Source organism: Carcharhinus amblyrhynchos, unplaced genomic scaffold, assembly GCF_965287045.1.
Source record: "Carcharhinus amblyrhynchos unplaced genomic scaffold, sCarAmb.v2.hapA chromosome_116, whole genome shotgun sequence".
NCBI classification, from domain to species: Eukaryota; Metazoa; Chordata; class Chondrichthyes; order Carcharhiniformes; family Carcharhinidae; genus Carcharhinus; species Carcharhinus amblyrhynchos.
The window spans coordinates 206715-233276 of NW_027649856.1; the positions used below are offsets into that span (position 1 = coordinate 206715).

The following is a 26562-nucleotide window of genomic DNA, read 5'->3' on the forward strand; positions in this document are numbered from 1 at the left end:
GGTCTCCGTGCCCCGTGTGAGTTTCCATCACCCTTTCTAGTCTCACACCATCAACATAACCCACAATTCCTTTCTCTGTTTATGGTGGCACTGCTGCCTCACAGCATCAGGAGCCCGAGTTCAGTTCTGGCCACCGGTCGCTGTCTGTGTGGACTTTGCAGGTTCTCCCCGTGTCTGCGTGGGTTTTCTCCCACAGTCCTGTGCCGGTTAGGGTGCGCCGGCCGTGCTAAATTCTCCCTCAGTGCGCCCCGAACAGGCCCCGGGGTGTGGCGACTGGGGGATTTTTCACAGTAACTTCATTGCAGTGTGAACGTGAACTTGTACTTGTGACACTAATAAATAAACGTTAAGAGAAAATGCAGAGAAGATTCGGGAGAATGTTTCCAGGATTGAGGAAGGTAATTGAAGCAGAGACGGAGAGGTTGGGACCGTTCTCCTTGATGAGAAGGCCGAGAGGAGATTTGATCGAGATGTTCAAAATCACGAGGGGTCTGGACAGAGTCCAGAGAGAGAGACACTCTCCCCATTGGTAGATCGAGAGCAAGAAAGCATAGATTTGAGGTGAAAGAAGCTATGGAGATCTGAGGAGAAACCTCTTAATGCAGTGAGCGGTTGGGATCTGGAACCCGCTGCCTGAGAGTGCGGGCCAGGTCTTTAAGAGAGAATTGGATTATTATTTGGAAAGGAAGAATGGGCAGGGTTACGGAGCGAGGGCGAGGAAGGATGGCACTGGGTGGACTGCTCTGTCAGAGATCGGGACAATCACAACGGCCTTGTTCTTTAAGCATTGCTTTAAGCACTCTATAATTCTATGAATATATCCAAAATGAGCTGACAATCCTGTAGGGAGTTCTCTTTGATCTTTGCTGTATGTAAACATTCATTGAGTCCCTACAGTGCAGAAGGAGGCCATTCAGCCCATTGTGTCTGCACCAACATTCCCACCCAAGCCCTACCCCTGTAACTCCCAGGTACTTATCTCACTAATCCCCCTGTCACTAAGGGGCAATTTAGCCTGGCCAGTCAACCTAACCCGCACATCTTTGGACTCTGGGAGGAAACCGGAGCACCCGGAGGAAACCCCACGCAGACATGGGGAGAATGTGCAAACTCCACACAGACAGTGACCCGAGCCGGGAATCGAACCCAGGTCCCTGGTGCTGTGAGGCAGCAGTGCTAACCCACTGTGCCGCCCAAGTTCTGGAACATTTGAGATTTCTTGTCATTTCTTCAGTCATGGGATGTGGACACTAGTGGCCAGGCCAGCATTTATTGTCCATCTCTGGTTGCCTTTCAGAGGGTGGTGGTGAGCTGCCTTCTTCAGCTGCTGCAGAACCTGTGGTGTAGGTACACCCACAGTGCTGTTAGGGAGGGAGTTCCAGGATTTTGACGCAGTGACAGCGAAGGAACGGCCGATACATTTCCAAGTTGTAAGTGACCAAGTGGTGGTGTTCCCAGGGATACATATGGAGCAGAAATTGAAGATGAGGTAGGTCACTAGCCATGACCTTGGGTGACGTGATTGTCTGTGCGGAGTCTGCGCGTTCTCCCTGTGTCTCCTTGGGTTTTCTCCGGGTGCTCCAGTTTCCTCCCACAGTCCGGGTTAGGTAGAATGTGAATGTGAAATGGCAATGTGAAATGTGTGATAGTGTGGGGCTGGGACTGGGTAAGATGCTCTTTTGGAGAGTCAGTGCAGACTCAATGGGCCGAATGGTCTGCACTGTAGGGATTGGATGATAATGGGAAAGAGCAGTTGGGGAGTGGGACTAATTGAAAAGCTCTTTCAAACAGCCAGCAAACATGATGGGCTGAAAGGCCTTAAAATAGAAATATTTTATGTGGAGAAATTTTTTTTCCGCTGGGCCTGGGAGCCAGATTTGCAGTAGACTGATGAACCCAGAGTGAGGAGCTGGAAAATGGACACCCAACATTGCACAATCGCTGATAAACTTTTACAGAGAGGTGGACCTGTGAGATATCCAGCTGTACTTGACAAGTCATAGAGTCACAGAGTCACACACACACAAAAAGCCCTTCAGACCATCGAGTCTGCAGAAAAGATTTACTAGGATGCTACCGGGACTTGTTGGTTTGAGTTATAAGGAGAGGCTGGATAGACTGGGAGTTTTTCCTCTGGGGCGTAGGAGGCTGAGGGGTGATCTTATACAGGTCTATAAAATAACGCGAGCTTTTGGAGCGCTGTTTTTTCATTAGGAGCGGACGATGAAGGAGCAGCGCTCCGAAAGCTCGTGTTACCAAATAAACCTGTTGGACTTTAACCCGTTGTTGTGAGACTTCTTACTGTGCCCACCCCAGTCCAACGCTGGCATCTCCACATAGATCAGCCAAATATTCGACACCTTTTCCCAAAGGTAGGGGAGTCTAAAACTAGAGGGCATGGGTTTAAGGTGAGAGGGGAGAGATACAAAAGTGTCCAGAGGGGCAATTTTTTCACACAGAGGGTGGTGAGTGTCTGGAACAAGCTGCCAGAGGTAGTAGTAGAGGCGGGTACAATTTTGTCTTTCAGACAGTTACATGGGTGAGATGGGTATAGAGGGATATGGGCCAAACGCAGGCAAGTGGGAGTAGTTTAGTGATTTAAAAAAAAGGGTTAGTGGTAGAACAAGGGCTCCATGGACAAGTTGGGCCAAAGGGCCTGTTTCCATGCTGTAAACCTCTATATAACTACCACTAAAGCCGTGCTAATCCCATTTTCCTGCACTTGTCCCACATCCCTGAATGTTATGATATTTGAAGTGCTCATCCCAATATTTTTAAGATGTTAAGTTTTCTGGCCTCCACTACCTTCCCAGGCAGTGCATTCCAGACCCCCTACACCCTCTGAGTGAGTAAATGTTTTCTCAACTCCCCTCTGAACTTCCTGCTCCTCACCCTAAAACTCTGCCCCCTCAAGTTGGACCCCTCATCCAAAGGGAACGTCTACTCCTACCCACCCTCTCTGACCCCTCACAATCTTACACACCCTCAACTGTGTCCCCCCTCAGCTTTCCCAGCTCGAAACTGCCTCGATTGGAGAATAGAACCTAAGTGAGCGTCTTACTTCAGTTTGTACAATCTGCTTCACGACAAAGCGGGGGAGGAAAATAACACAAACCACATCCTTTTTTCCCTCAGAAGGCTGGAAGGAGGTTGCGCAAATTATTAATTCCCCTTCCAGGGTTATTTTTGGCACCAAAGTCACGAGTTTCTCCCAGTGTTTCAGGGGTGTAACCACACCTCGCAGTTCCCAGGTTGCGCTGCCAGACCCCACTCTTGTCGCAGTGAGATCGCAAAGCGGAGAAATTCCTCCGGTACTTTTCAAACGCGTGCGCGACGTCTGTAACGGGAACTTGCTAATTTCTCAAGCTGTTCCCAAGAACGGCAGTGAAGGAGGTTAGCCAAGTTGCCTTGCCTTGCAAGGGACTGGACTGGCAAACTGACACCGCAAGACGTCCTTTTGTTTAATTCTGTGGCTGGTAAGGCTTTCCGCAAAACCAGCTCAGGTTTAAACCACAGCTTCACTGAAGCACAGAGTACGTCGCCGCTCGCCAAATTCAGGAAAAGATGCACAAGCACTGGGGAAGGTGCAAAAACTAGATTTACAAGGATAATACAGCACGATGGCATAGTGGTTCGCGCTGCTGCTTCACGGCTTCAGGGACCCCGGTTCAATTCCCAGTTTGGATCATTGCCTGTGTGGAGTTTGCACATTGTCCACGTGTCTGCGTGGGTTTCCTCCAGGTGCTCCGATTTCATCCCACACTCCAAAGATTTTCAGATTAGGTGAATTGGCCATGTTAATTTGCCCCTTAATGTCCAATGATGTGGAGATTCAATGGATTGGCCATGCTAAATTGCCCCTTAGTGTCCAAAGATGTGCAGGTTAGGTAGATCGACCATGCTAAATTGCCCCTTAGTGTCCAAAGATGTGCAGGTTAGGTGGATTGGCCTTGCTAAATTGCCCCTCAGTGTCCAAAGATGTGCAGGTTAGGTAGATCGACCATGCTAAATTGCCCCTTAGTGTCCAGAGATGTGCAGGTTAGGTGGATTGGCCATGCTAAATTGCCCCTCAGTGTCCAAAGATGTGTAGGTTAGGTGGATTGGCCATGCTAAATTGCCCCTTAGTGTCCAAAGATGTGCAGGTTAGGGGGATTGGCCATGCTAAATTGCCCCTTAGTGTCCAAAGATGTGCAGGTTAGGGTGGATTGGCCATGCTAAATTGCCCCTTAGTGTCCAAAGATGTGCAGGTTAGGTGGATTGGCCATGCTAAATTGCCCCTCAGTGTCCAAAGATGTGCAGGTTAGGGTGGATTGGCCATGCTAAATTGCCCCTCAGTGTCCAAAGATGTGCAGGTTAGGGTGGATTGGCCATGCTAAATTGTCCTCTAATGTCCATGTGTAGGTGAACCATAGAACCATCGAACTCTACAGTGCAGAAAGAGGCCCTTCGGCCCATCGAGTCTGCACCAAACACAATCCCACCCAGGCCCTACCCCCATATCTCTACATATTTTACCCACTAATCCCTCTAACCTACACACCTCAGGATACTTAGGGTCAATTTTTAAGCATGGCCAATCAACCTAACCCGCACATCTCTGGAAACTGGAGTACCTGGAGGAAACCCACGCAGACACGAGGAGAAGGTGCAAACTCCACACAGACAGTGACCCGAGCCGGGAATCGAACCCAGGTCCCTGGAGCTGTGAAGCAGCAGTGCAAACCACTGCGACACCGTGCTGCCCCGTGAAGTGGATTGGCCATGCTAAACTGCCTCTTAGTGTCCAAAAATGTACAGGTTAGGGGGATTAATGGGGTAAATACGTGGGATTATGGGGATAGGGCCTAGGTGGGATGCTCTGTCACAGAGTCAGTGCATACTCGATGGGCTGAATGGCCTCTTTCTGCATTGTAAGGATTCTATGATACCGGAACTGTGTGAAGTTACCCCTGCCAGGAATTGATGTACAGCTTATTCCCACCTCTGTAACCTTGACTGACTCCAAACTTGAAAATCAAACTGAGGTGGCTTCCTAATGGAGACCGTTAAAATTGTAGAAGGTTTTGACAGAGTGGACAGAGAGAGAGAGTGTTTCACTTGTTGGAAAGGGAATGCCACCAAGAGAAAACAGTAAGCAACAACTCCACTCGGAGAGTCATAGAATCCCTACAGTGCAGAAGGAGGCCATTTGGCCCATCAAGTCTGCACTGACCACAATACATTGAAGTCCTATCCCCATAACCACATGTACTTACCCTAGCTAGTTCCCCTGATGCTCAGGGGCAATTTAGCATGGCCAAACCCACCTAACCTTCACATCTTTGGACACTAAGGGGTAATTTAGCATGGCCAATCCACCTAACCTGCACATCTTTGGACACTAAGGGGCAATTTAGCATGGCCAATCCACCTAACCTGCACATCTTTGGACACTAAGGGGCAATTTAGCATGGCCAATCCACCTAACCTGCACATCTTTGGACACTAAGGGGCAATTTAGCATGGCCAATCCACCTAACCTATACATCTTCGGATTGTTGGAGGAAACTGGAGCACCCGGAGGAAACCCACGCAGACATGGGGAGAACGAAGGTAGGAGAAACTTCTTTACCCAGAGAGTGTGGAACTCACTATCACAGGGAGTGGCTGAGGCAAACAGCATAGATCCAGTTAAGAGGAAGCAGGATAAACACAATCCCCCATCGTTGTGACCCGCTGCTTAAAAACATTCTTATTGTATACGTGAGGTGGAATCTAAATTATTAACAGGTAGAAACAGGGCCATCAGCTTCCTGACAGTTTCTCAATGGTGAAGGACAATGGGAACCTCACTCACTATTCTGGCTCAGTTTGTAACATTTCTGCCTCTGGGTTCTGCCAAGGGATCTGGGTTCAATTCCCGCTCCAGTAACCTGAGCACAGTAATCGCAGCTGACACTCGGCGCATTACTGAGGGTCTGCTGCTGTCTTAAACCACCTGTCCTCACTGGCAAATGCCAGAAGTCCCACAGCACCATTTCTCAGAGGAGCGGGGGACTGCTCCCCGGGGCTCTGGCTAATATTAACTGTGATGTGGAGATGCCGGTGTTGGACTGGGGTAAACGCAGTAAGAAGTCTCACAAACACCAGGTTAAAGTCCAACAGGTTTATTTGCCCCGAGTGGGTCACCTGACGAAGGGACAGCGTTCCGAAAGCTTATGGGTTTACTATCAAATAAACTTGCTGGACTTTAACCTGCTGTTGTGAGACTTCTTACTGCTAATATTAACTGCGCAGCCGGTATTATAAAAAAAACTCAGTATCTGGTCATTTGCTGTTTATGGGAGCTTGCTGTGCACAAATTGAGTTTAAGTTTAAAGTTTATTTATTAATTATTGTCACAAGCAGGGTTACATTAACACTGCAATGAAGTTAATGTGAAAAGCCCCATCCTGTTCAGGTACACTGAAGGAGAATTTAGCACGGCCAATGCACCTAACCAGCACGTTTTTGGGACTGTGGGAGGAAACCGGAGGGCAGACACGGGGAGAACATGCAGTCTCCGCACAGAGGGTGACCCAAGCCGGGAATCGAACCCGGATCCTTGGCGCTGTGAGGCAGCCGCGCTAATCGCTGTGTCGCCCTGGCTGCTGTGTTTCCCACAATACAGTAAGAAGTCTGACAACACCAGGTTTGAGTCCAACTTCAACCTGGTGTTTGTGAGGCTTCTTACTGTATTTACCCCAGTCCAACGCCGGCATCTCCGCATCATTTCACACAACACAACAGAGAACCAACACTGACAACAATGGGCTAAATGTCTTCCTTCTGCACTCCCACCCCCTCCCACTGCAACCACCCCCGCCCACCCCCCCCCCCCCCCACCCCAGCACAATGCCCACCCCCTCTCTCCCCCCCCCATACCTGTGAAGCAGACTGGACACTTAAAGGTGCCTCCCATGCCTTCGAAACTGTGCTCAATCAGATGACACTGCAGCTTAGCGGGTGAGTCAAATGTCTGATTACAAAGCTTGCATTCGTGGTTGAGGCCTTCCTCTGGTGTTGGAATAAAAGGAGAAGGAGAAAGCACATTATTATCATTCAGGGTAAATGCGTCCCTGTCAGCCTGTCACGATCCAGTCCCACCAGGAGACGCGCAATTACCAGCTGACTCGCGTTGGGCTTTATTTTTTTTTTTGGATGTTCGTTTCCAAAGCCCATTAATGGCCTTTTTCACAAATAGACACCCACAGACAGGGACTGCGGTGACACACGCCCACATCTGACTGCACTCCCGACGCCCTCAGCCGCTCAATAACTCAAGGGGAAAAAAAGGCCTTTTCTCATTTATTAGTGTCACAAGTAGGCTTACGTTAACACTGCAATGAAGTTGCTACGAAAAGTCCCCCACTCCGGCGCCTGTTCGGGTTACACTGAGGGAGAATTTAGCACGGCCAGCGAACCGGTGCGTTTTTACAATTCTTTGCAAACGTCTTTTACATCTTTGCAAACTCAACTTCACAACACAGGCAAGGTACAGCCAGTAATTAGACCGTAGGAGCAGAATTAGGCCACTCGGCCCATCAATTAGGAAGGTAAGTGGAATGTTGGCGTTAATTGAGGGGGGGATTGGAGTACAAGGATAAGGAAATCTTGCTACAACTGTGCAGTGCCTTGGCAAAACCACCGCTGGAATACTGTGGACGCAGAAAGAAATTCTCCAAAACCCAACATTTCATTGCTTCAGAATAACGCTCTCGAGGAGTTTGTTGTTTCAATAACTTCCTGACAGAGATATCAAAAAACTGTAACACAAAAGGAGCATCTTAAATCCAAGCTGCCTGTTGATTGTGCTCTGATTTGACAAGCAGAATCCTATAGGGTGTAACAGACACTTGAGTGGTGACGCTAATAGCTCCTATTAGTTAATTATCGGTTAGTTAACTCCTGATTAGTTTCTCCGTACTTGTTAACTGCTGTTGTAACCCTGCCCTCAGAATCATCAAATGGTTACAGTACAGGAGGAGGACATTCAGCCCGTTGACTCGATGCTGGCTCTCTGCAAGAGCAGTTTAGCCTCTCCCACACCCCACTCTTGCCCTATAGCCTTGCAGACCGCTAGTGTTTAACCAATTCTTCTTTGAAAGCCATGATGGACCTGGTCTCCACTGCACGCTCGGACAGTGTGATCTAGATCCGAACCACTCGCAATGTAAAAGAAGGTTCGACTTATATCGCCTTTGCTTCTTTTGCCAATCATATCAAATTAGCGTCCTCTGGTTCTCCATCCAACCACCAATGGGAATGATTTCTCCCTCTCTACTCGTGATTTTCAACACCTCGCTCAGACCACACGGTGGTTAGCACTGCTGCCTCACACGGACCCAGGTTCAATTCCGGCCTTGGGTCACTGTCTGTGTGGAGTTTGCACGTTCTCCCCGTGTCTGCGTGGGTTTCCTCCAGGTGCTCCAGTTTCCTCCCACACTCCAAAGATGTGCGGGTTAGGTGGATTGGCTCAGAGGGTCTAGCGAGGGTAAATGCACGGGGTTATGGGATTGTGGTCGGCGCAGACCACACTGTAGGCACTGTAGGGTTCTACAGCGCGGTGGAATCTGAACCGTTGAATAGTTTCAAGACGAAGATAGAGATATTTCTGATAAAAAAAGTGATAAAGGGATATGGGGAACAGGTGAGGAGGGAGATCTGAGACCAGGGAGAGATCGGGGTCCTTGTGCATGAGTCGCAAAAACCCAGCTTGCAGGTGCAGCAGGTGGTCAGGAAGGCGAATGGGATGCTGGCCTTCATAGCGAGGGGGATTGAATATAAAAGTAGGGAGGTCTTGTTGCAGCTGTATAGGGCATTGGTGAGGCCGCAGCTGGAGTACTGTGTGCAGTTTTGGGCGCCGCACCTGCGCAAGGATATTTTGGCCCTGGAGGGAGTGCAGAGGAGGTTTACTAGGCTGATACCGGAGTTGAGGGGATTGAGCTATGAGGAGAGGCTGAATAAACTAGGCTTGTACTCGTTAGAGTTTAGAAGAATGAGGGGAGATCTCATTGAGACGTATAAGATGATGAATGGGATGGATAGGATAGAGGTGGAGAGACTCTTCCCGCTCAAAAAAGACAGTAGGACTAGGGGGCACAGCCTCAAGATAAAGGGGAGGCGGTTTAGAACGGAGTTGAGGAGGAACTTCTTCACTCAAAGGGTGGTGAATCTCTGGAATTCTCTGCCCGTTGAAGTGGTGGAGGCTGCCTCGCTAAATATTTTTAAGAAGCGGGTTGATGGGTTCTTGATAAGAGAGGGGATTAAGGGTTATGGGGAGAGGGCGGGAAAGTGGAACTGAACCACGACAGATCAGCCATGATCTTATTGAATGGCGGGGCAGGCTCGAAGGGCTAGATGGCCTACTCCTGCTCCTATTTCTTATGTTTTTATGTTCTTAGCTACGATCTGATTGAATGGCAGAGCAGGATCGAAGAGGTGAATTTGCCGACTTCTGCTCCTAATTCCTGTGTTCCTGCTCTCCAAGGAGAACAGCTCCAGCCTCCCCACCTATCCACTCATGAAAGAGAGATAAAGATTCCCCAAAATGCCTGAAATTAAATGTAGGAGGACTGAGACACTTTCTGAACGGGGGAAACAAAAGGGAAAAGCATTTCCTGCTATCTGCAAAGAACCTCAAACAAGAAAACATAGGAGATGTCAGGGGTAAGTTTTTCACTCAGAGGGTGGTGAGTGAGTGGAATCGGCTGCCGTCGGTGGTGGTAGAGGCAAATTTGATAGGGTCTTTCAAGAGACTTCTGGATGAGTACATGGGACTTAATAGGATTGAGGGTTATAGGTAAGCCTAGTAGGTAGAGATATGATGGGCTGAAGGGTCTGTTTGTGCTGTAGTTTTTCTACGTTCTAAAACAACCCATGGCCACGATATACCTAATGGTATCACACGGTGCTCCGACTAATGCAACACATCAAAGGTGATCCACAGAGCCGTTAGTACTGATTGGTGACCCCATTTACAAAGGGTTCTATTTAAGCTGCTACCTTTGCCTCTCACCCCACTGCTCACCCAGCCTTTCAACATCCACTCAGCTGAGCACTGAACAGATCGCATCGTTTTACAGACAGTCCAAACAAGCTGGGCTCCAAACCGACTCTCGGGCTTCTTATCACCCTGTGCCGGCTTCCTGCCACATCTCCCTCCCTCTCTCCACCACCCCCCCAACTGACCCGTAATCTTCCAGAGGAACACAAGCCCAGCCCACCCCACAGCCATTCACCAAAGTAATCACCTTTCAAATATGTTTGCAACCGTTAATGTCCGAGCCTGTGCATCAGCCGCATTTATCACACTAATCAGGACCGTGGGAAATTCAGAAAAACAAACCAATCTGTCTGTTGGTGCAGATTACAAGGGAGAAAGGGGTTTAAAAGGTAAGACAAGAGGCACAGCCGAGTTGGAAGGAATGAATACAGGGGATTGGAGAAGGTGAAAGGGATTGAGAAGCATGCTTGTGAAAAGATCCAAGTGTGTGGTGCCAGTAGCCAGCAGATAGCAGGGCTGGAGGACACAGCCTCAAGATAAGAGGGGGGGGGGGGGGGTGCAGTTTAGATCAGAGTTGAGGAGGAACTTCTTCACTCAAAGGGTGGTGAATCTCTGGAATTCTCTGCCCGTTGAAGTGGTGGAGGCTACCTCACTGAATATATTTATTTAAGTAGATAGGTTTCTGATAGACAGGGGAATTAAGGGTTATGGGGAGAAAGCGGGAAAGTGGAACTGATCCACTTCAGATCAGCCATGATCTTATTGAATGGCGGGGCAGGCTCGAGGGGCTAGATGGCCTACTCCTGCTCCTGTTTCTTATGTTCTAAGGGCAGAGAGGCACAAACATTACTGGATTTCACAGGTGAGTTTAGTTCTAAGCTTATTTATTAGCCTCATGAATAGCTTACATTAACACTGCAATAAAGTTACTGTGAAAATCCCCCAGTCATCTTTCATAAGAAAATGAGGAATAAGGAATAGACCAGACAGTGAGTCAAGGCTGTTCCATAATCATAAAACCCTACAGTGCAGAAGGAGGCCACTCAGGCCGTCGAGTCTGCACCGATCACAATCCCAGCCAGCCCTACCCCCCCCCGGTAAATCCATGCATTTCCTCTAGTTAGTCCCCCTGGCCAATCTACCCAACCCGCACATCTTTGGACTGTGGGAGGAAACCCACGCAGACATGGGGAGAATGTGCAGACTCCGCACAGACAGTGACCCAAGCCGGGAATCGAACCCGGGCCCCTGGCGTGGTGAGGCAGCAGTGCTAACCCACTGTGCTGCCCCTATAGAACCAGATGAAATCATGACCCACCCGAGCTGATGAAGTGTTGTTGGTGGATGATGTCGTCGATGGTGTTAGTCTGCGGACAGATTGAGAAGGACAACGCAGGTGAGTTTGCCTTTGCCACAGTCACCCGTATATCACTGGTGATTTTGAGGAGTGTGGCAGAGAAAGAGAAATGACAGGAGAGGTTTCAGTCTAGGATTAGAGTATGGAATTACAGCTCTCCTACTGAGCAGGGAGCATCGCGCCTGAACTTTGATCTGGTTTGATTTGATTTATTACTGTCACATGTATCAGGATACAGTGAAAAGTATTGTTTCTTGTGCGTTATATGGACAAAATATAAATGGCATGGTAGCACAGTGGGTTAGCACTGCTGCTTCACAGCTCCAGGAACTCAGGTTCAATTCCTGGTTCAGGTCACTGTCTGTGTAGAGTTTGCACATTCTCCCCGTGTCTGCGTGGGTTTCCTCCAGGTGCTCCGGTTTCCTCCCACACTCCAAAGATGTGCTGGTTAGGTTGATTGGCCGTGCTAAATTGCCCCTTAGTGTCCCAGGATGTGTAGGTTAGAAGGATTAGCAGGGCAAATTTGTGGGGACAGGGCCTGGAATGGAATTGTTGCCCATGCAGACTCAATGGGCCGAATGGCCTCCTTCTACACTGTAGGGATTGTATGATTACATATCGTTCATAGAGCACAGAGGGAGGGGAGAAGGGAAGGAGAGGGTGCGGAATGCAGTGTTACAGGGACATAGAAAAAGATCAGCTTAATGTGAGTACATGGGATTTAATGGGATTGAGGGTTATAGATAGGCCTGGTAGGTATGGATGTGATTGGTGCAACTTGTGGGCCGAAGGGCCTGTTTGTGCTGTAGTGTTCTATGTAACATAGGGCAGATCCATTCATGAATCTGACGGCTGCAGGGAAGCGCATTAGTTGAACATTTCGAAGAGTTAGAGTGTAGAGCGAGAGTAAACATAGAACATTACAGCGCAGTACAGGCCCTTCGGCCCTCGATGTTGCGCCGACCAGTGGAACCAACCTAATGACCCTCTAACCTAAACTATTCCAATGTTATCCATGTGCCTATCCACTGACCATCTGAACGCCCTTAAAGTTGGCGAGTCAAAGATGGAATTGGACATTCATCATCTTATATGTCATTGAGATATATAAGATGATGAATGGGATGGATAGGATAGAGGTGGAGAGGCTCTTCCCGCTCAGAAAGGACAGTAGGACTAGGGGGCACAGCCTCAAGATAAAGGGGGGGCAGTTTAGAACGGAGTTGAGGAGGAACTTCTTCACTCAAAGGGTGGTGAATCTCTGGAATTCTCTGCCCGTTGAAGTGGTGGAGGCTGCCTCGCTAAATATATTTAAGACGCGGGTTGATAGGTTTTTGATAAGAGAGGGGATTAAGGGTTATGGGGAGAGGGCGGGAAGGTGGAACTGAGCCACGACAGATCAGCCATGATCTTATTGAATGGCGGGGCAGGCTCAAGGGGCTAGATGGCCTACTCCTGCTCCTATTTCTTATGTTCTTATGTGCTGGGTACAGCTCACTCAAAGTCGCCAAGCCATTCTATTTTTGGCTGCACAGTGACAGTCCTCAGTACCTGAGACGCCAAAGTTGGGCCAAGTCTCCGGATCTGAAGTCCTGGTCTTCGAGGCGAGGGAGGCAGGACTGATCTCTGCCAAGCCACGTCCGACACCTCCACGGCGCTCACACCCTGACAGCCTACCCATGCTTCTCAATGAATGGACTTGTATTCATGAACTAGGCTGTCCTTAATGGAAGCAAAGGGGACGTTGCTTCTCAGCCTCCCGGCCATCCCGAGCTGCCTAATCCAAATATTGACCTTCTCAGAGATGAGGAAACTAAATTAGCCGATAGCTCAATGTGGTGGTTCAGGTGGAGCCAAATTAAAGAGATTCCCTGCACTGCTAAATGTTTAAAATAAACACCCTTTTAAAACATTTATTTTTATTTGCAACTTCATTCGGAGGGGAACAAAGTAGCCGTCACGAGCTGCACTATTGATTAAACACGCTGGCTTGCTCCAAGCTCTCTCTCCCCAACTCCAACCACTCAGGAATCCTTTACTTTGAGATTCTGACAACACTAACAGTACATAGCTCCCACTGTCAGAAAATACACCAAGTATATTTTGTTTTCCTTGACAGTATTAGCTGTGCAGCGTTACGCTGTCAGTACATTTTTTTTTTCAAAATACAGAGACAGCAGCGTACTCTTATCGCCCAGAGCATTTACAACTCTCACCGACACATCACACAACAGCAAAATCAGGGGGAAATAACACTGCTTGCTTCCCTCTCGTCAGCTGGAACAGGGCTACCTGACGTGAGGGTGAGATTCAGCTGGGATAACGGCAAGTCATTTACTTGCTTGGTAATCAAGCGCAGAGACAACTGACTCATTATTTTGTCGGGCTCATCCAACAGAGGAGGCCACTCGGCCCTTCGACCCTGCTCCGCCATTCATTTTGCCCATGGCTGATCATCGAATTCGATATCCTGACCAACCCCCCCCCTCCTCCCCTCACACGTCCCTCGATCCCTTTAGCCTCAAGGGCGATACCTAATTTCTTCTTGAAATCGCACAATGTTTTGGCCTCAACTACTTTCTGTGGGATAAATTCCACACATTCCCCACCCACTGGGTGAAGAAATTTCTCCTCACCTCAGTTTACCCCTTATCCTCAAACTATGACCACGCTAGTTCTGGACTCCCCCCACTATCGGGAGCATTATCTCTGAATCAACCCTGCTAGAATTTTATAAGTTTCTATCAGACCCCCTTTCACTCTTCTAAACTCCAGTGAATATAATCCGAACCGACTGAGCCTCTCCTCTTGGGCAGGACGGTGGCACCGTGGGTTAGCACTGCTGCCTCACAACGCCAGGGATCGGGGTTCGATTCCCGGCTTGGGTCACTGTCTGTGTGGAGTCTGCACATTCTCCCCGTGTCTGCGTGGGTTTCCTCCGAGTGCTCCAGCTTCCTCCCACACTCCATTCTACGGCGTTGGCCGTGCTAAATTGCCCTTTAGTGTCAGGGGAACGAGCTAGGGTAAATGCACGGGACTATGTGGATAGGGCACGGGTGAGATTGTGGTCTGTGCAGACTCGATGGGCCAAACGGCCTCCTTCTGCCCTGTAACAATTCTCTGATTCTGTCCTGGGGGCCCTACCTTCTGCTGCCTGGACCCTAAATTCCGGAGTTCCCTCCCTGAAGCACTCCAACTGCGCCCCCCCCTCGCCCTGCCCTGTCGAACCTCCACAGAACCAACCTCTTTGACCAAGTTCTGAGCCACCTGTCCTCATTCCACGTCGCGTGTCCCGTTTGACACTCGCTCCCGTGGAAAGGGGGGGGCTTGGGGGTGTTCCGCTGTGTTCAGGGCGCTATATAAATGCTAAGGGGCGTTGTTGCGCTGGCTCCGCAGACGGACATTAAACTGTTAACGGAGGAAGTTAGTCCAACTCCGCATGAGGACAGAGGCAGTGCTGGTGATGGGCAGGTTAGTGGAGAAAGCGAACAGAGTGGAGGTGCACTGTGAATACAATACTGCAGTGTTACACCGCGAATGGATTGAAATTCTGGAAGTGTCCGCATTGTCAATACTTTGCAATTGTTCTGTACAGCTGGATGGGGATTATGCTGGAGATGTCTAGGAAGGAATACAAATAAAGGGGTGTGATTTTGTTTGGAGTATTTCACACTGATCTCAGATCATTAATCTGACCGAACGATTGCGTTTCAGATTCCACAATAATCTAACAGCGCAGCCGGAATAAAACATACGTTAAGCGCGCTCAAAGCAGGGGGGGGGGGGGTAAAGTAGTGAAAGGGATGCTGCAGTCCTCAGCCACAGGAGCCATTCAGCCCATCAAACCTGTCCCACCGTTCCATTACATCACTACCGATCCAAATCGTAACCCTTGTTTCCATCAATGCCCTGACTGACGGTAAGGGCAGCACGGTGGTGCAGTGGGTTAGCACTGCTGCCTCACGGCGCCAGGGAGCCGGGTTCGATTCCCGGCTCGGGTCACTGTCTGTGTGGAGTCTGCACATTCTCCCCGTGTCTGCGTGGGTTTCCTCCGGGTGCTCCGGTTTCCTCCCACAGTCTGAAAGATGTGCTGACATTGACCCGAACAGGTGCCGGATTGAAGCGACTAGGGGAATTTCACAGTAACTTCATTGCAGTGTTAATGAAAGCCTTACTTGTGACTAATAAGTAAACTTTAAAAGAGAGCAAGGGCGGCACAATGGCACAGTGGTTGGCACTGCTGCCTCACAGCGCCAGGGACCCGGGTTCGATTCCCGGTTGGGTCGCTGTCTGTGCAGAGTCTGCATGGGTTTCCTCCCATGAGTTCATAAGATATAGGAGCAGAATGTGGCCACTCGGCCCATCGAGTCTGCTTCACCATTCGATCATGTCTCCCACACTCCAAAGATGTGCAGGTTAGGTTGACTGGCCATGCTATATTGCCCTTTAGCGTCAGGTGGACTTGCAGGGTAAATGCATGGGGATAGGTGGGAATGTGGTTGACGGGCCGAATGGCCTCTTTCTGCACTGTAGGGATTCTATGGTTCTATGATCGAGTCTGCACCGACTCTGACAGAGCACCTTACCCCGGCCCAATTCGAATGTTTGTGGATGGGGTGTCAATCAAACAGGGCTGCCTTGTCCTGGATGGTGTTGGAGCTGCCGCCCATCCAGACAAGTGGGGAGTGTTCCTTAACGGAGAGTAACACAGAGACTGGAGAAGCTGGGATTGTTCCCTTAGAACGCTGCAGGAAAGGGTGCCCCCCGGAATGGTACATTGGGGAGACCATGCAGACACCATGACAACGGATGAATGAACACCGCTCGACAATCACCAGGTAAGTGTTCTCTTCCTGACGGGGAACACTTCAGGGGTCACGGGCATTCGGCCTCTGATCTTTGGGTAAACGTTCTCCAAAACGGCCTTCACGACACACGACAGCGCAGAGTCTCTGAGCAGAGACTGATAGCCAAGTTCCGCACACATGAGGACGGCCTCAACCGGGACCTTGGGTTCATGTCACACTATCTGTAACCCCCGTGACTTGCCTGGGCTTGCAAAATCTCACTAATTATCCTGTCAGGAGACAATACACATCTCTTTACCCTGTGCTTAACCCTCTCTCCACTCACATTGTCTGTAACTTTAAGACTTGATTACCTGTAAAGTTTCGTATTCCAACCATTATTCTGTAAGTTGAGTTTGTGCCTTTATATGCCCTGTTTGTGATCAGACCTCCCATCTAGCTGATGAAGGAGCAGTGCTCTGAAAGCTAGTGGCTTATGCTACCAAATAACCCTGTTGGACTTTAACCTGGTGTTGCGAGACTTCCTACATTGTTCCCTTGGAGCCAAGAAGGTCAACATGAGATCCATGGAAATGTACAAAATAATGATGGAGCAAATAAGGAGAAACCGTATCCACTAACAGGATTGTCGGAAATGAGAGGGACACAGAGTGTAGATAAAGGATCCAGAGGCAGAGGTGAGGGGATTGCTTTGTATTCGGTGAGTTGTTGTGATCTGGAAGGCGCTGCTTGACAGGGCGGTGGAAACAGGTTCAACAGGAACGTTCAGGAGGGAACTGGTTAAGGAGCTGAAGGGGAAGAGATTGTGTGGGTTGCAATGGAGTTTAGGAGAATGAGACGTGACCTTATTGAGACACATCGGATTCTCAGGGGTTTGACAGGGCCGATGCTGAGAAGTTGATTCCCCTTGTGGGAGAGTCATAGAAACAGGAGGAGGCCATTCGGCCCTTCGAGCCTGCTCCGCCATTCATTTTGATCATGGCTGATCATCAGATTCAATATCCTGATTCCCCCATTCCTCCCCATATCCCTCGAGCCCTTTAGCCCCAAGAGCGATACCTAATTTCTTCTTGAAATCAGACAATGTTTTGGCCTCAGCTACTTTCTGTGGGAGTGAATTCCACACATTCACCACCCTCTGGGTGAAGAAATTTCTCCTCATCTCAATTCTAAAAGATTTGCCCCTCATCCTCAAACTATCACCCCTAGTTCTGGACTCCCCCACCACTGGAAACATTCTTTCTGAATTTACCCTGTCGAAACCTGTTAGAATTTTATAAGTTTCTATGAGATCCCCTCTCACTCTTCCAAACTCCAGGGAATATAATCCTAACCGACTTAGTCTCTCTTCATGAAACAAACCTGCCATCCCAGGAATCAGCCTGGTAAACCTTCACTGCGCTCCCTCTATAACAAGGACATCTTTCCGCAGATAAGGACACCCAAACCGCACACAATACTCCAGGTGTGGCCTCACCAACGCCCTGTACAATTACAGTAAATCATCCCTATCCCTATACTCAAATCCTCTCGCTATGAAGGCCAACGTACCATGGGTGGCATGGTAGCACAGTGGTTAGCACTGCTGCTTCATAGCTCCAGGGATCTGGGTTCGATTCCCAGCTCGGGTCACTGTCTGTGTGGAGTTTGCACATTCTCCTCGTGTCTGTGTGGGTTTCCTCCGGGTACTCCGGTTTCCTCCCACAGTCCAAAGATGTGCGGGTTAGGTTGATTGGCCGTGCTAAAATTGTCCCTTAGTGTCCAGGGATGTGTAGGTTAGGGGGATTAGTGGGTATAATATGTAGGGATATGGGGGTAGGACCTGGGTGGGATTGTGTTCGGTGCAGACTCGATGGGCCGAAGGGCCTCGTTCTGCACTGTAGGGTTCTATGTTCTGTACCAGTCTAGGAAAGAGTGCAGAATCTCAGAGTAAGGAGGTCGCCAGTTTAAGACAGAGATGAGGAGGAACTTCTTTTCTCAGAGGGTAGTGAGTGAATCTGTGAATCCTTTACGGCAGAGGGCTGTAGACACTGGGTCATTAAATATGTTGAAGGCTGAGACAGACAGATTTTTAATCAGTAAGGGAATTAAGAATTATGGAGATATGGCGGGAAAGTGGAGTTAAAAATATCAAATCAGCCACGATCTCACCGAATGGTGGAGCGGACTCAATGGGCCAAATGGCCTACTTCTGTCTTTTGGTGTATAAAAACAAAGAACAGCACAGGAAACAGGCCCTTTGGCCGTCCAAGCCTGCGCCGCTCATGCTTCCAACTAGACCATTCTTCTGTATCCCTCCATTCCCAGTCTGCTCATGTGACTATCCAGGTAAGTCTTAAACGATCCCAGCATGTCCGCCTCCACCACCCTGCTTGGCAGCGCATTCCAGGCCCCCACCACCCTCTGTGTAAAATACATCCCTCTGATATCTGTGTTAAATCTTGCCCCCCCGACCTTGAACCTGCGACTCCTGGTGTTCGTCACCTCCGACCTGGGAAAAAGTTTCCCACAGTTCACCCTATCAATGCCCTTCATAATTTTATACACCTCTATTAGGTCGCCCCCCCATTCTCCGTCTTTCCAGGGAGAACAACCCTAGTTTACCCAATCTCCCCTCATAGCTATGCCCCCCCCTCCTATGCTGCACGGCTCTGGGGAAAGAGCAGGGGCTGCGAGAATAATTGGTTTGCTCTTTGCTAGCACAGGCACAGTGGGCCGAATGGTCTTTTTCCAATGGCCGACTCTGCGATTAGCCTCTGGGAGCAGCAGAGAGCAAATCCAGGAGAGAAATCCTCAGAACATTCGAACCCAAACCTGTTTCTTCAATATAACCGGGTCGGATACAGACTAAACCAGGCAGAGCGACTGGAGATCAGGTAACGCATCCTCCAGGGAACTCTCCAGCCAGAGTTGGCAACTCATACCAGCCTTCAATCATGTGCCAATCCTTCACAATAACAAATTGTATTCAAATGTCTCTGTCAACAGGACGAAAGATCCCAAGATTCTTCACACTGGGAGTTTTGAAATTAAGGTGTTGCCCTCGCAATACCGCATGTGTGAATCACAGAAACTCTACAGTGCAGAAGGAGGCCATTCAGTCCATCAAGTTTGCACCAACAACAATCCCATCCAGACTATCCCCGTAACCCCACATATTTATTCTGCTAAACCCCCTGACATTAGGGGGCAATTTAGCATGGCCGACCCACCCAATCTGCACATCTTTGGACGCTAAGGGGCAATTTAGCAAAGAATAATCCCCATAGTGCAGAAGGAGGCCTTTTCCACCCACCGAGTCTACACTGACAACAATCCCACCCAGGCCCTATTCACTTAACCCCACACATATAAGGGCGGTACGGTGACACAGTGGTCAGCACTGCTGCCTCACAGTGCCAGGGGACCCGGGTTCAATTCCCAGCTTGGGTTACTGTCTGTGTGGAGTTTGCATGTTCTCCCCGTGTCTGCGTGGGTTTCTTCTGGGTACTCCGGTTTCCTCTCACAGTCCGAAAGATGTGCTGGTTTGGTGAATTGGCCGTGCTAAATTCTCCCTTAGTGTCACCCGAACAGGCACTGGAATGTGGCAACTAGGGGATTTTTCACAGTAACTTCATTGCAGTGTTAATGTAAGCCTTCTTGTGACACTAATAAATAAACTTTAAAGTTCACCCTGCTCGTCCCCCCTGACACTAGGGTCAACTTAGCATGGCCAATCAACCCAACCCACACATCTCTGGGGGACATCTTTGGAGGAAACTGGAGCACCCGGAGGAAACCCACGCGGGCACGAGGAGGGCATGCAGACTCCGCACAGGCAGCGGCCCAAGGCGGGAATTGAACCTGGGACCCCGACGCCGTGAGGCAGCAGTGCTGACCGGTGTGCCAACGTGTAGGCTGGTGAATAAAAGGGAGGTTTGAGGTGAGGTGGGATGAATGAGAACGGGGGTGAGTTTGAAGATGGGGAGGGACGGTGTGGCTAAGTCTGAGCAAGCCGTTGCTGGCAGCGTTGCCTCGACGCTCGGAGGCAGGCAGCAAGGCCGGGATCGGGACAGGCGGGATTCAGTAGGCCCGACAGGCCTCTGTGCACGGCTGCCAGCTCAGCGACGTCGGACGGCCTCGTTAGCTCGGATTCCACGCGAGGCTTTCGGGGCGGACGGCTGGGGCCAGCCGCCCACAGAGAGTGACGGGCTGGCAGGCACGGAGGGGAGATCCCCGGTGGGGCTGGGGGGGGGGTACGGCTGGTTGGACAGCTCACCTCACACGGCAGCCCCGTCTCTCTCCCCTTGACGAGCTAATTTTCTTTGCTCGGCCTGCGGAGCGTTCGGCTGAGGGGGGCAGGGACGGCCTTTCCACAAGCGAGGCAGGTTGCGAGGCAAGGGAGAAGGGGAATCTGCATCATTAAGCGTTCCGAGTTCTGCTGGTGGGGGTTTCGCTCGTGTCCCGACTGGGCAAAGGATCTAGCTTGCGGTTACAGCATCCGTTATCCAGCTTGCTCTGGGTCCCCGCGTCCACTGAGGACAGGCTAATTGTAACAGCGCTCGACAAGCTCCACCAGCGTTCTGGGACAGAGGTCACAGAAGAAAAATTGCAAGCAGCTTTTAACCATTCCGGCTCCCAAAGTAGATTTTCAGTCCTGCTTACAGGAAGCCTCCATATTTTTGCAAGTGGTGTGAATCTGGTTGGAATATTGCCGGGGAGAGATCGACGGGATCTTCTGTTCAGTTGTGTACTTGTCACTAAATCCCCCACCCACCCCTCCCTGTGCTCCTAATAACCCTCCCCCACCGCTACAACCTCCTCCAGCCCCACAACACTCCGAGATCTCTGCGCGCCTCCAATTCTCTGCGCTCTAGTACATTAAAGAAAAAAACTCACTTTCTCATTTCTATCTTCACTCATTTGCACACCCGTGAGAGTGAATATGAGCCTGTGCGTGTGAGTGTGAATGTGTGTGTGTGAGTGAGTGTGTGTGTGTGTGTGTGTGCGAGCAAGAGTGTGTAACTGACCATGTGAGAGAAGGTGTGTGAATGAATGTGTGAGTGTGTGTGTGAGACAAGGTGTATGCGTGTGTGTAAATATGTGTGCATATGTGAGTGAGTGACTGACTGACTGAGGGTGTGTGTGAGACAGGGTGTGTGCGTGTGTGTAAATGTGTGTGTGAGTGAGTGAGTGACTGACTGAGGGTGTGTGTGAGACAGGGTGTGTGCGTGTGTGTAAATGTGTGTGTGAGTGAGTGAATGAGTGAGTGTGTATGTGTGAGTAAATGAGTGAGTATGTGTGAATGTGTGTGTGAGAGGGTGCGTATGTGAATGTGCGCATGTGAGTTTGTGTGTGTATGTGTGTGTGTGTGAGGGTGTGTATGTGTGAGTGAGTGAATGTGTGCGTGTGTGTGTGTGCACATTGTCTCACAGTGTGTGAGAGTGTGTGTGTGTGATTGTGTTTGTGAGTGCATACCGTTCATAGAGAAGGAAAGGAGAGAGTGCAGAATGTAGTGTTACAGTCATAGCTAGGGTGTAGAGAAAGATCAACTTAATGCGAGGTAGGTCCATTCAAAAGTCTGACAGCAGCAGGGAAGAAGCTGTTTTTGAGTCGGTTGGTACGTGACCTCAGACTTTTGTATCTTTTGGATGAAGGATATGGTAGTGTTTTTGCTGCTCTCGGGAAACACGGAGACATGGTCCTGGGTGGGGGAATTCCACCCCGAATCCTCTGAAAGTACGGCGCTCCCGGTTAAATACAAGGAACAGACTCCGTCCCATCAATTGGATCCTTAATCAGGGAGTTCATTCTCCAATAGGCCAACTTCAATGGCCCGATTGAAGTTATTACAAGGTGTAGCTACACCATATGGACTGCAGTGGTTCACGAAAGCAGCTCACCAACACCTTCTCGAGGGGTAATTAGGGATGGACAATAAATACTGGCCGAGCCAGCAACACCCACATCCTGCGAACGAATAAAAGAAAATCTAAGAGTAAGTGACTGGGAGACGGAAAGAGGAACTGAGCTGTGGGGAGGGAAAGGGACTGAAACCACCGTGTCACTTACCAACCCGGGATAGCAATTCAAGGTGGCTACTGATATCCACCTCAGCACCTGCCCTGCCGCACAATGCCCGTATAAAGATGGCAGCCATGCATACAACTGCACATACATGACACTGGGAGCAAACCCAACTTATTAGAACAGTTTAGGACGGAGTTGAGGAGGAACTTCTTCACTCAAAGGGTGGTGAATCTCTGGAATTCTCTGCCCGTTGAAGTGGTGGAGGCTGCCTCGCTAAATATATTTAAGTCACGGGTAGATTGATTTTTGGTAGGCAAGGGGAATTAAGGGTTATGGGGAGAAAGTGGGAATGTGGAACTGATCCACTTCAGATCAGCCATGATCTTATTGAATGGCGGGGCAGGCTCGAAGGGCTAGATGGCCTACTCCTGCTCCTATTTCTTATGTTCTTATACTCAGCGCAAGTCATCTCACTGAGCAAGAGATAGAACATAGAACATAGAAAAACTACAGCACAACTACAAACTACAAAACTACAGGCCCTTCGGCCCACAAGTTGCACCGATCATATCCCTCCCTACTAGGCTTACCTATAACCCTCAATCCTATTAAGTCCCATGTACTCATCCAGAAGGCTCTTCAAAGACCCTATCGAATTTGCCTCCATCACCACTGACGGCAGCCGATTCCACTCACTCACCACCCTCTGAGTGAAAAACTTACCCCTGACATCGCCTCTGTACCTGCTCCCCAGCACCTTATACCTGTGTCCTCTCGTAGCGACCATTTCAGCCCTGGGAAATAGCCTCTGAGAATCCACCCTATCTATACCTCTCAACATTTTATAAACCTCTATCAGGTCGCCTCTCAACCTTCGTCTCTTCAAGGAGAAAAGATTGAACTCTCAACCTATCCTCATAAGGCATGCCTCCCAATCCAGGTAACATCCTTGTAAATCTCCTCTGCACCCTCTCAATAGCTTCCACATCCTCCCTGTAGTGAGGCGACCAGAACTGAGCAAGTGGGGTCTGACCAGGGTTTTATACAGCTGCAGCCCCATTCCTTAGAATTCCCGCTCCCAGAGTTGCTGTACATGGTGGCACAGGGATTAGCACTGCTGTCTCACAGTGCCATGGTCCTGGGTTTGATTCCCGGCTTGGGTCACTGTGTGGAGTTTGCGCATTCTCCCCATGTCTGCGTGGGTTTCCTCTGAGCGTGGGTTAGGTGGATTGGCCGTGTTAAATCCCCCCTTAGTATCAGGGGGACAAACTAGGGCAAATATGTGGGGTTACTTGGATAGGGCCTGGGTGGGATTGTCGCAGGTGCAGACTCGATGGGCAGAGTGGCCTCCCACCGCACTGTGATTTTACGTTTGAAGCTGATAGGTTTTTTTGGACAGTTTTTGGGATTGAGGGATGGGGAGGGGGGCGTTTGGGAAAGAGGTTGAAAGGGAAGATGAGCAGAAAGGGTGATCTGCCTGTACAGGTGTGACAGGTAGCCCACAGCAAGTCCTCTTTCACACATCCTCCCGTCCCGAACACACATTCATCCATCAGCGAGGGCGACATCACAGAGATCAGCAACACAAACTCCTTGCACTGATTCCTCTCTCCCTCGCCTGGGGATGCAAAGCAATTATAGCCGCCTCACGCCAGATGTCTGGGCTGCCATGAGCTGTACGTTGCCAGCCTCGTGGCGTGGGGCTCCCAGTGGCACCAATATGCTAACAGCTGACCACAAGTCCCACAGTAACCGTGCTGAGCTCACACACGAGGCTGGACTGACAGCACTTTCCCAGTTGCCCTGGGCACCTCCGGACGTATTACCCCATCTCAGGCAAGGTGAAAGAGTTGCTGACACAGCGACAGGCAGAACACGGGATCTTAGAACCAGCGAATCATAGAATCCCTACAGTGCCATTTGGCCCATCGAGTCGGCACCGACCACAATCCCCCCCCCCAGGCCCTATCCTCGTAACCCCACCTTTTTATCCTAGCTAGTCCCCCTGATACTAATGACGTGGCCAACCCACCTAACCCGCACATCCTTGGGAGTGTGGGGGGGAAACCGGAGCGCCCGGACGAAACCCACCCAGACACGGGGAGAATGTGCCAACTCCACACAGACGGTGACCCAAGCCGGGAATCGAACCCGTGTCCCTGGCAGTGTGAGGCAGCAGCGCTAACCACTGTGCCACCATGCCGCCCATCTGGCTGTGCCTCTCTGCTGTGGCACTGCCATCTTGAGCCAAGGTCCAGACACGCGGTTCACTCGACGAAGAATCAGAATTATCCGGCACCTTCCGTAGCCTCAGGGCCGCGCACACTCACACACACTGCAGTCTCTCACTGTGAGGTAGCAGGCGCAGCACAGCAAGATCCAATGACCGAAGAGCGAGGCCGTCTATCTGTTCTTGTGATGAAGGAGGAACATCTGCCCCGGGAAACTGGGGAGGGCCAACCTTCCCTTCCTCAAAACACTGGCTGCGGGGTCATCCCTGCAGGGGGCAGGAGGGAAATCCCACCCAGGATCTCTCCAGAGAATGCAATCAAAGGATACGAGGATTAATTAAGATTCTTATCTGTTACAAAGAACAACGGAAAGTACGGCACAGTAACAGGCCCTTTGGCCTTCCAAGCCCGTGCTGTTCATGTGAACTAAACTTAAAAAAACCTCTTCTGCCCTTACTCGGTTCGTATCCCTCTATCCCCTCCCTATTCATGTTCCCATCTAGGTGCCTCTTAAATGTTGCTAATGTGTCCGCTTCCGCCACCTCCTCTGGCAGCGCGTTCCAGACACCCATCTTTTTGAGAAAGTGACCAAAGAGGTGGATGGGGGTAAGGCAGTGGACGTGGTGTATATGGATTTTAGTAAGGCGTTTGATAAGGTTCCCCATGGTAGGCTTCTGCAGAAAATGCAGATGTATGGGATTGGGGGTAATCTAGGTAATTGGATCAGGAATTGGCTAGCGGATAGGAGACAGAGGGTGGTGGTTGATGGTAAATATTCATCATGGAGTTCGGTTACGAGTGGTGTGCCTCAGGGATCTGTGTTGGGGCCACTGCTGTTTGTGATTTTTATTAATGATCTGGATGAGGGTATAGTTGGGTGGATCAGTAAATTTGCTGATGACACCAAAGTCGGAGGTGTGGTAGATAGTGATGAAGGGTGTCATAGTTTGCAGGAAGACTTAGACAGGTTGCAGAGCTGGGCCGAGAGGTGGCGGATGGAGTTTAATGCGGAGAAGTGTGAGGTAATTCACTTTGGTAGGAATAACAGATGTGTCGAGTATAGGGCTAACGGGAGGACTTTGAATAGTGTGGATGAGCAGAGGGATCTAGGTGTATGTGTACATAGATCCCTGAAAGTTGGGAATCAAGTAGATAAGGTTGTTAAAAAGGCATACGGTGTCTTGGCGTTTATTGGTAGGGGGATTGAATTTAGGAGTCGCAGCGTCATGTTGCAACTGTACACAACTCTGGTGCGGCCGCACTTGGAGTACTGTGTGCAGTTCTGGTCCCCACATTACAGGAAGGATGTGGAGGCTTTGGAGAGGGTGCAGAGGAGGTTTACCAGGATGTTGCCTGGTATGGAGGGGAGGTCCTATGAGGAGAGGCTGAGGGATTTGAGGTTGTTTTCGCTGGAAAGAAGGCGGCTAAGAGGGGATCTTATTGAAACATATAAGATGATTAGAGGTTTAGATAGGGTGGACAGTGATAGCCTTTTTCCTCGGATGGAGAAAGCTAGCACGAGGGGGCATGGCTTTAAATTAAGGGGGGGTAGTTATAGGACGGATGTCAGGGGTAGGTTCTTTACCCAGAGGGTGGTGAGGGATTGGAATGCCCTGCCTGCTGCGGTTGTAAATGCGCCTAGTTTGGGGGCGTTTAAGAGATCCGTGGATAGGTTTATGGACGAGAAGGGATTGGTTTAGGTTAGTGGGTCATTGTTTTGTAACTGGTCGGCGCAACATCGTGGGCCGAAGGGCCTGTTCTGCGCTGTAATGTTCTATGTTCTATGTTCTATCACTCTCTGTGTGAAAAGCTTCTCCTGCACATCTCCATTAAACTCTCCCCCTCTCACCTTGAACCTGTCCCCTTGTAACTGACACTTCCATCCAGGGAAAAAGGCTCGGACTACCCACCTTGTCCATGCCTCTCATAATTTTGTGTTCCTCTAGCAGGTCTCCCCTCAACCTCCATCTTTCCAGTGAAAACAATCCTAGTTTATCCAACCTCTCCTCACAGCCAATGCCCTCGAGATGGGACAACAACCTGGTGAACCTTCTTTGCACTCTCTCCAAAACTTCCACATCCTTCTGGTAGTGCGGTGACCAGAACTGCACGCAATACTCCAAATGCGGCCTA

The 26562-nt window shown here is 49.9% G+C and overlaps 1 protein-coding gene across 5 annotated transcripts in view; it reads right to left on the bottom strand.

Moving 5' to 3' along the window:
• The window catches only part of znf521 (zinc finger protein 521), a 424137-nt gene that overhangs the window by 68790 nt on the left and 328785 nt on the right, over nucleotides 1-26562 (bottom strand). For all 5 annotated transcript variants that reach the window (XM_080183011.1, XM_080183014.1, XM_080183013.1 and 2 more), the window contains one exon: nucleotides 6904-7035. In XM_080183011.1, the coding sequence (XP_080039137.1) occupies nucleotides 6904-7035 (132 nt within the window). The remainder of the gene's footprint in view (nucleotides 1-6903; nucleotides 7036-26562) is intronic.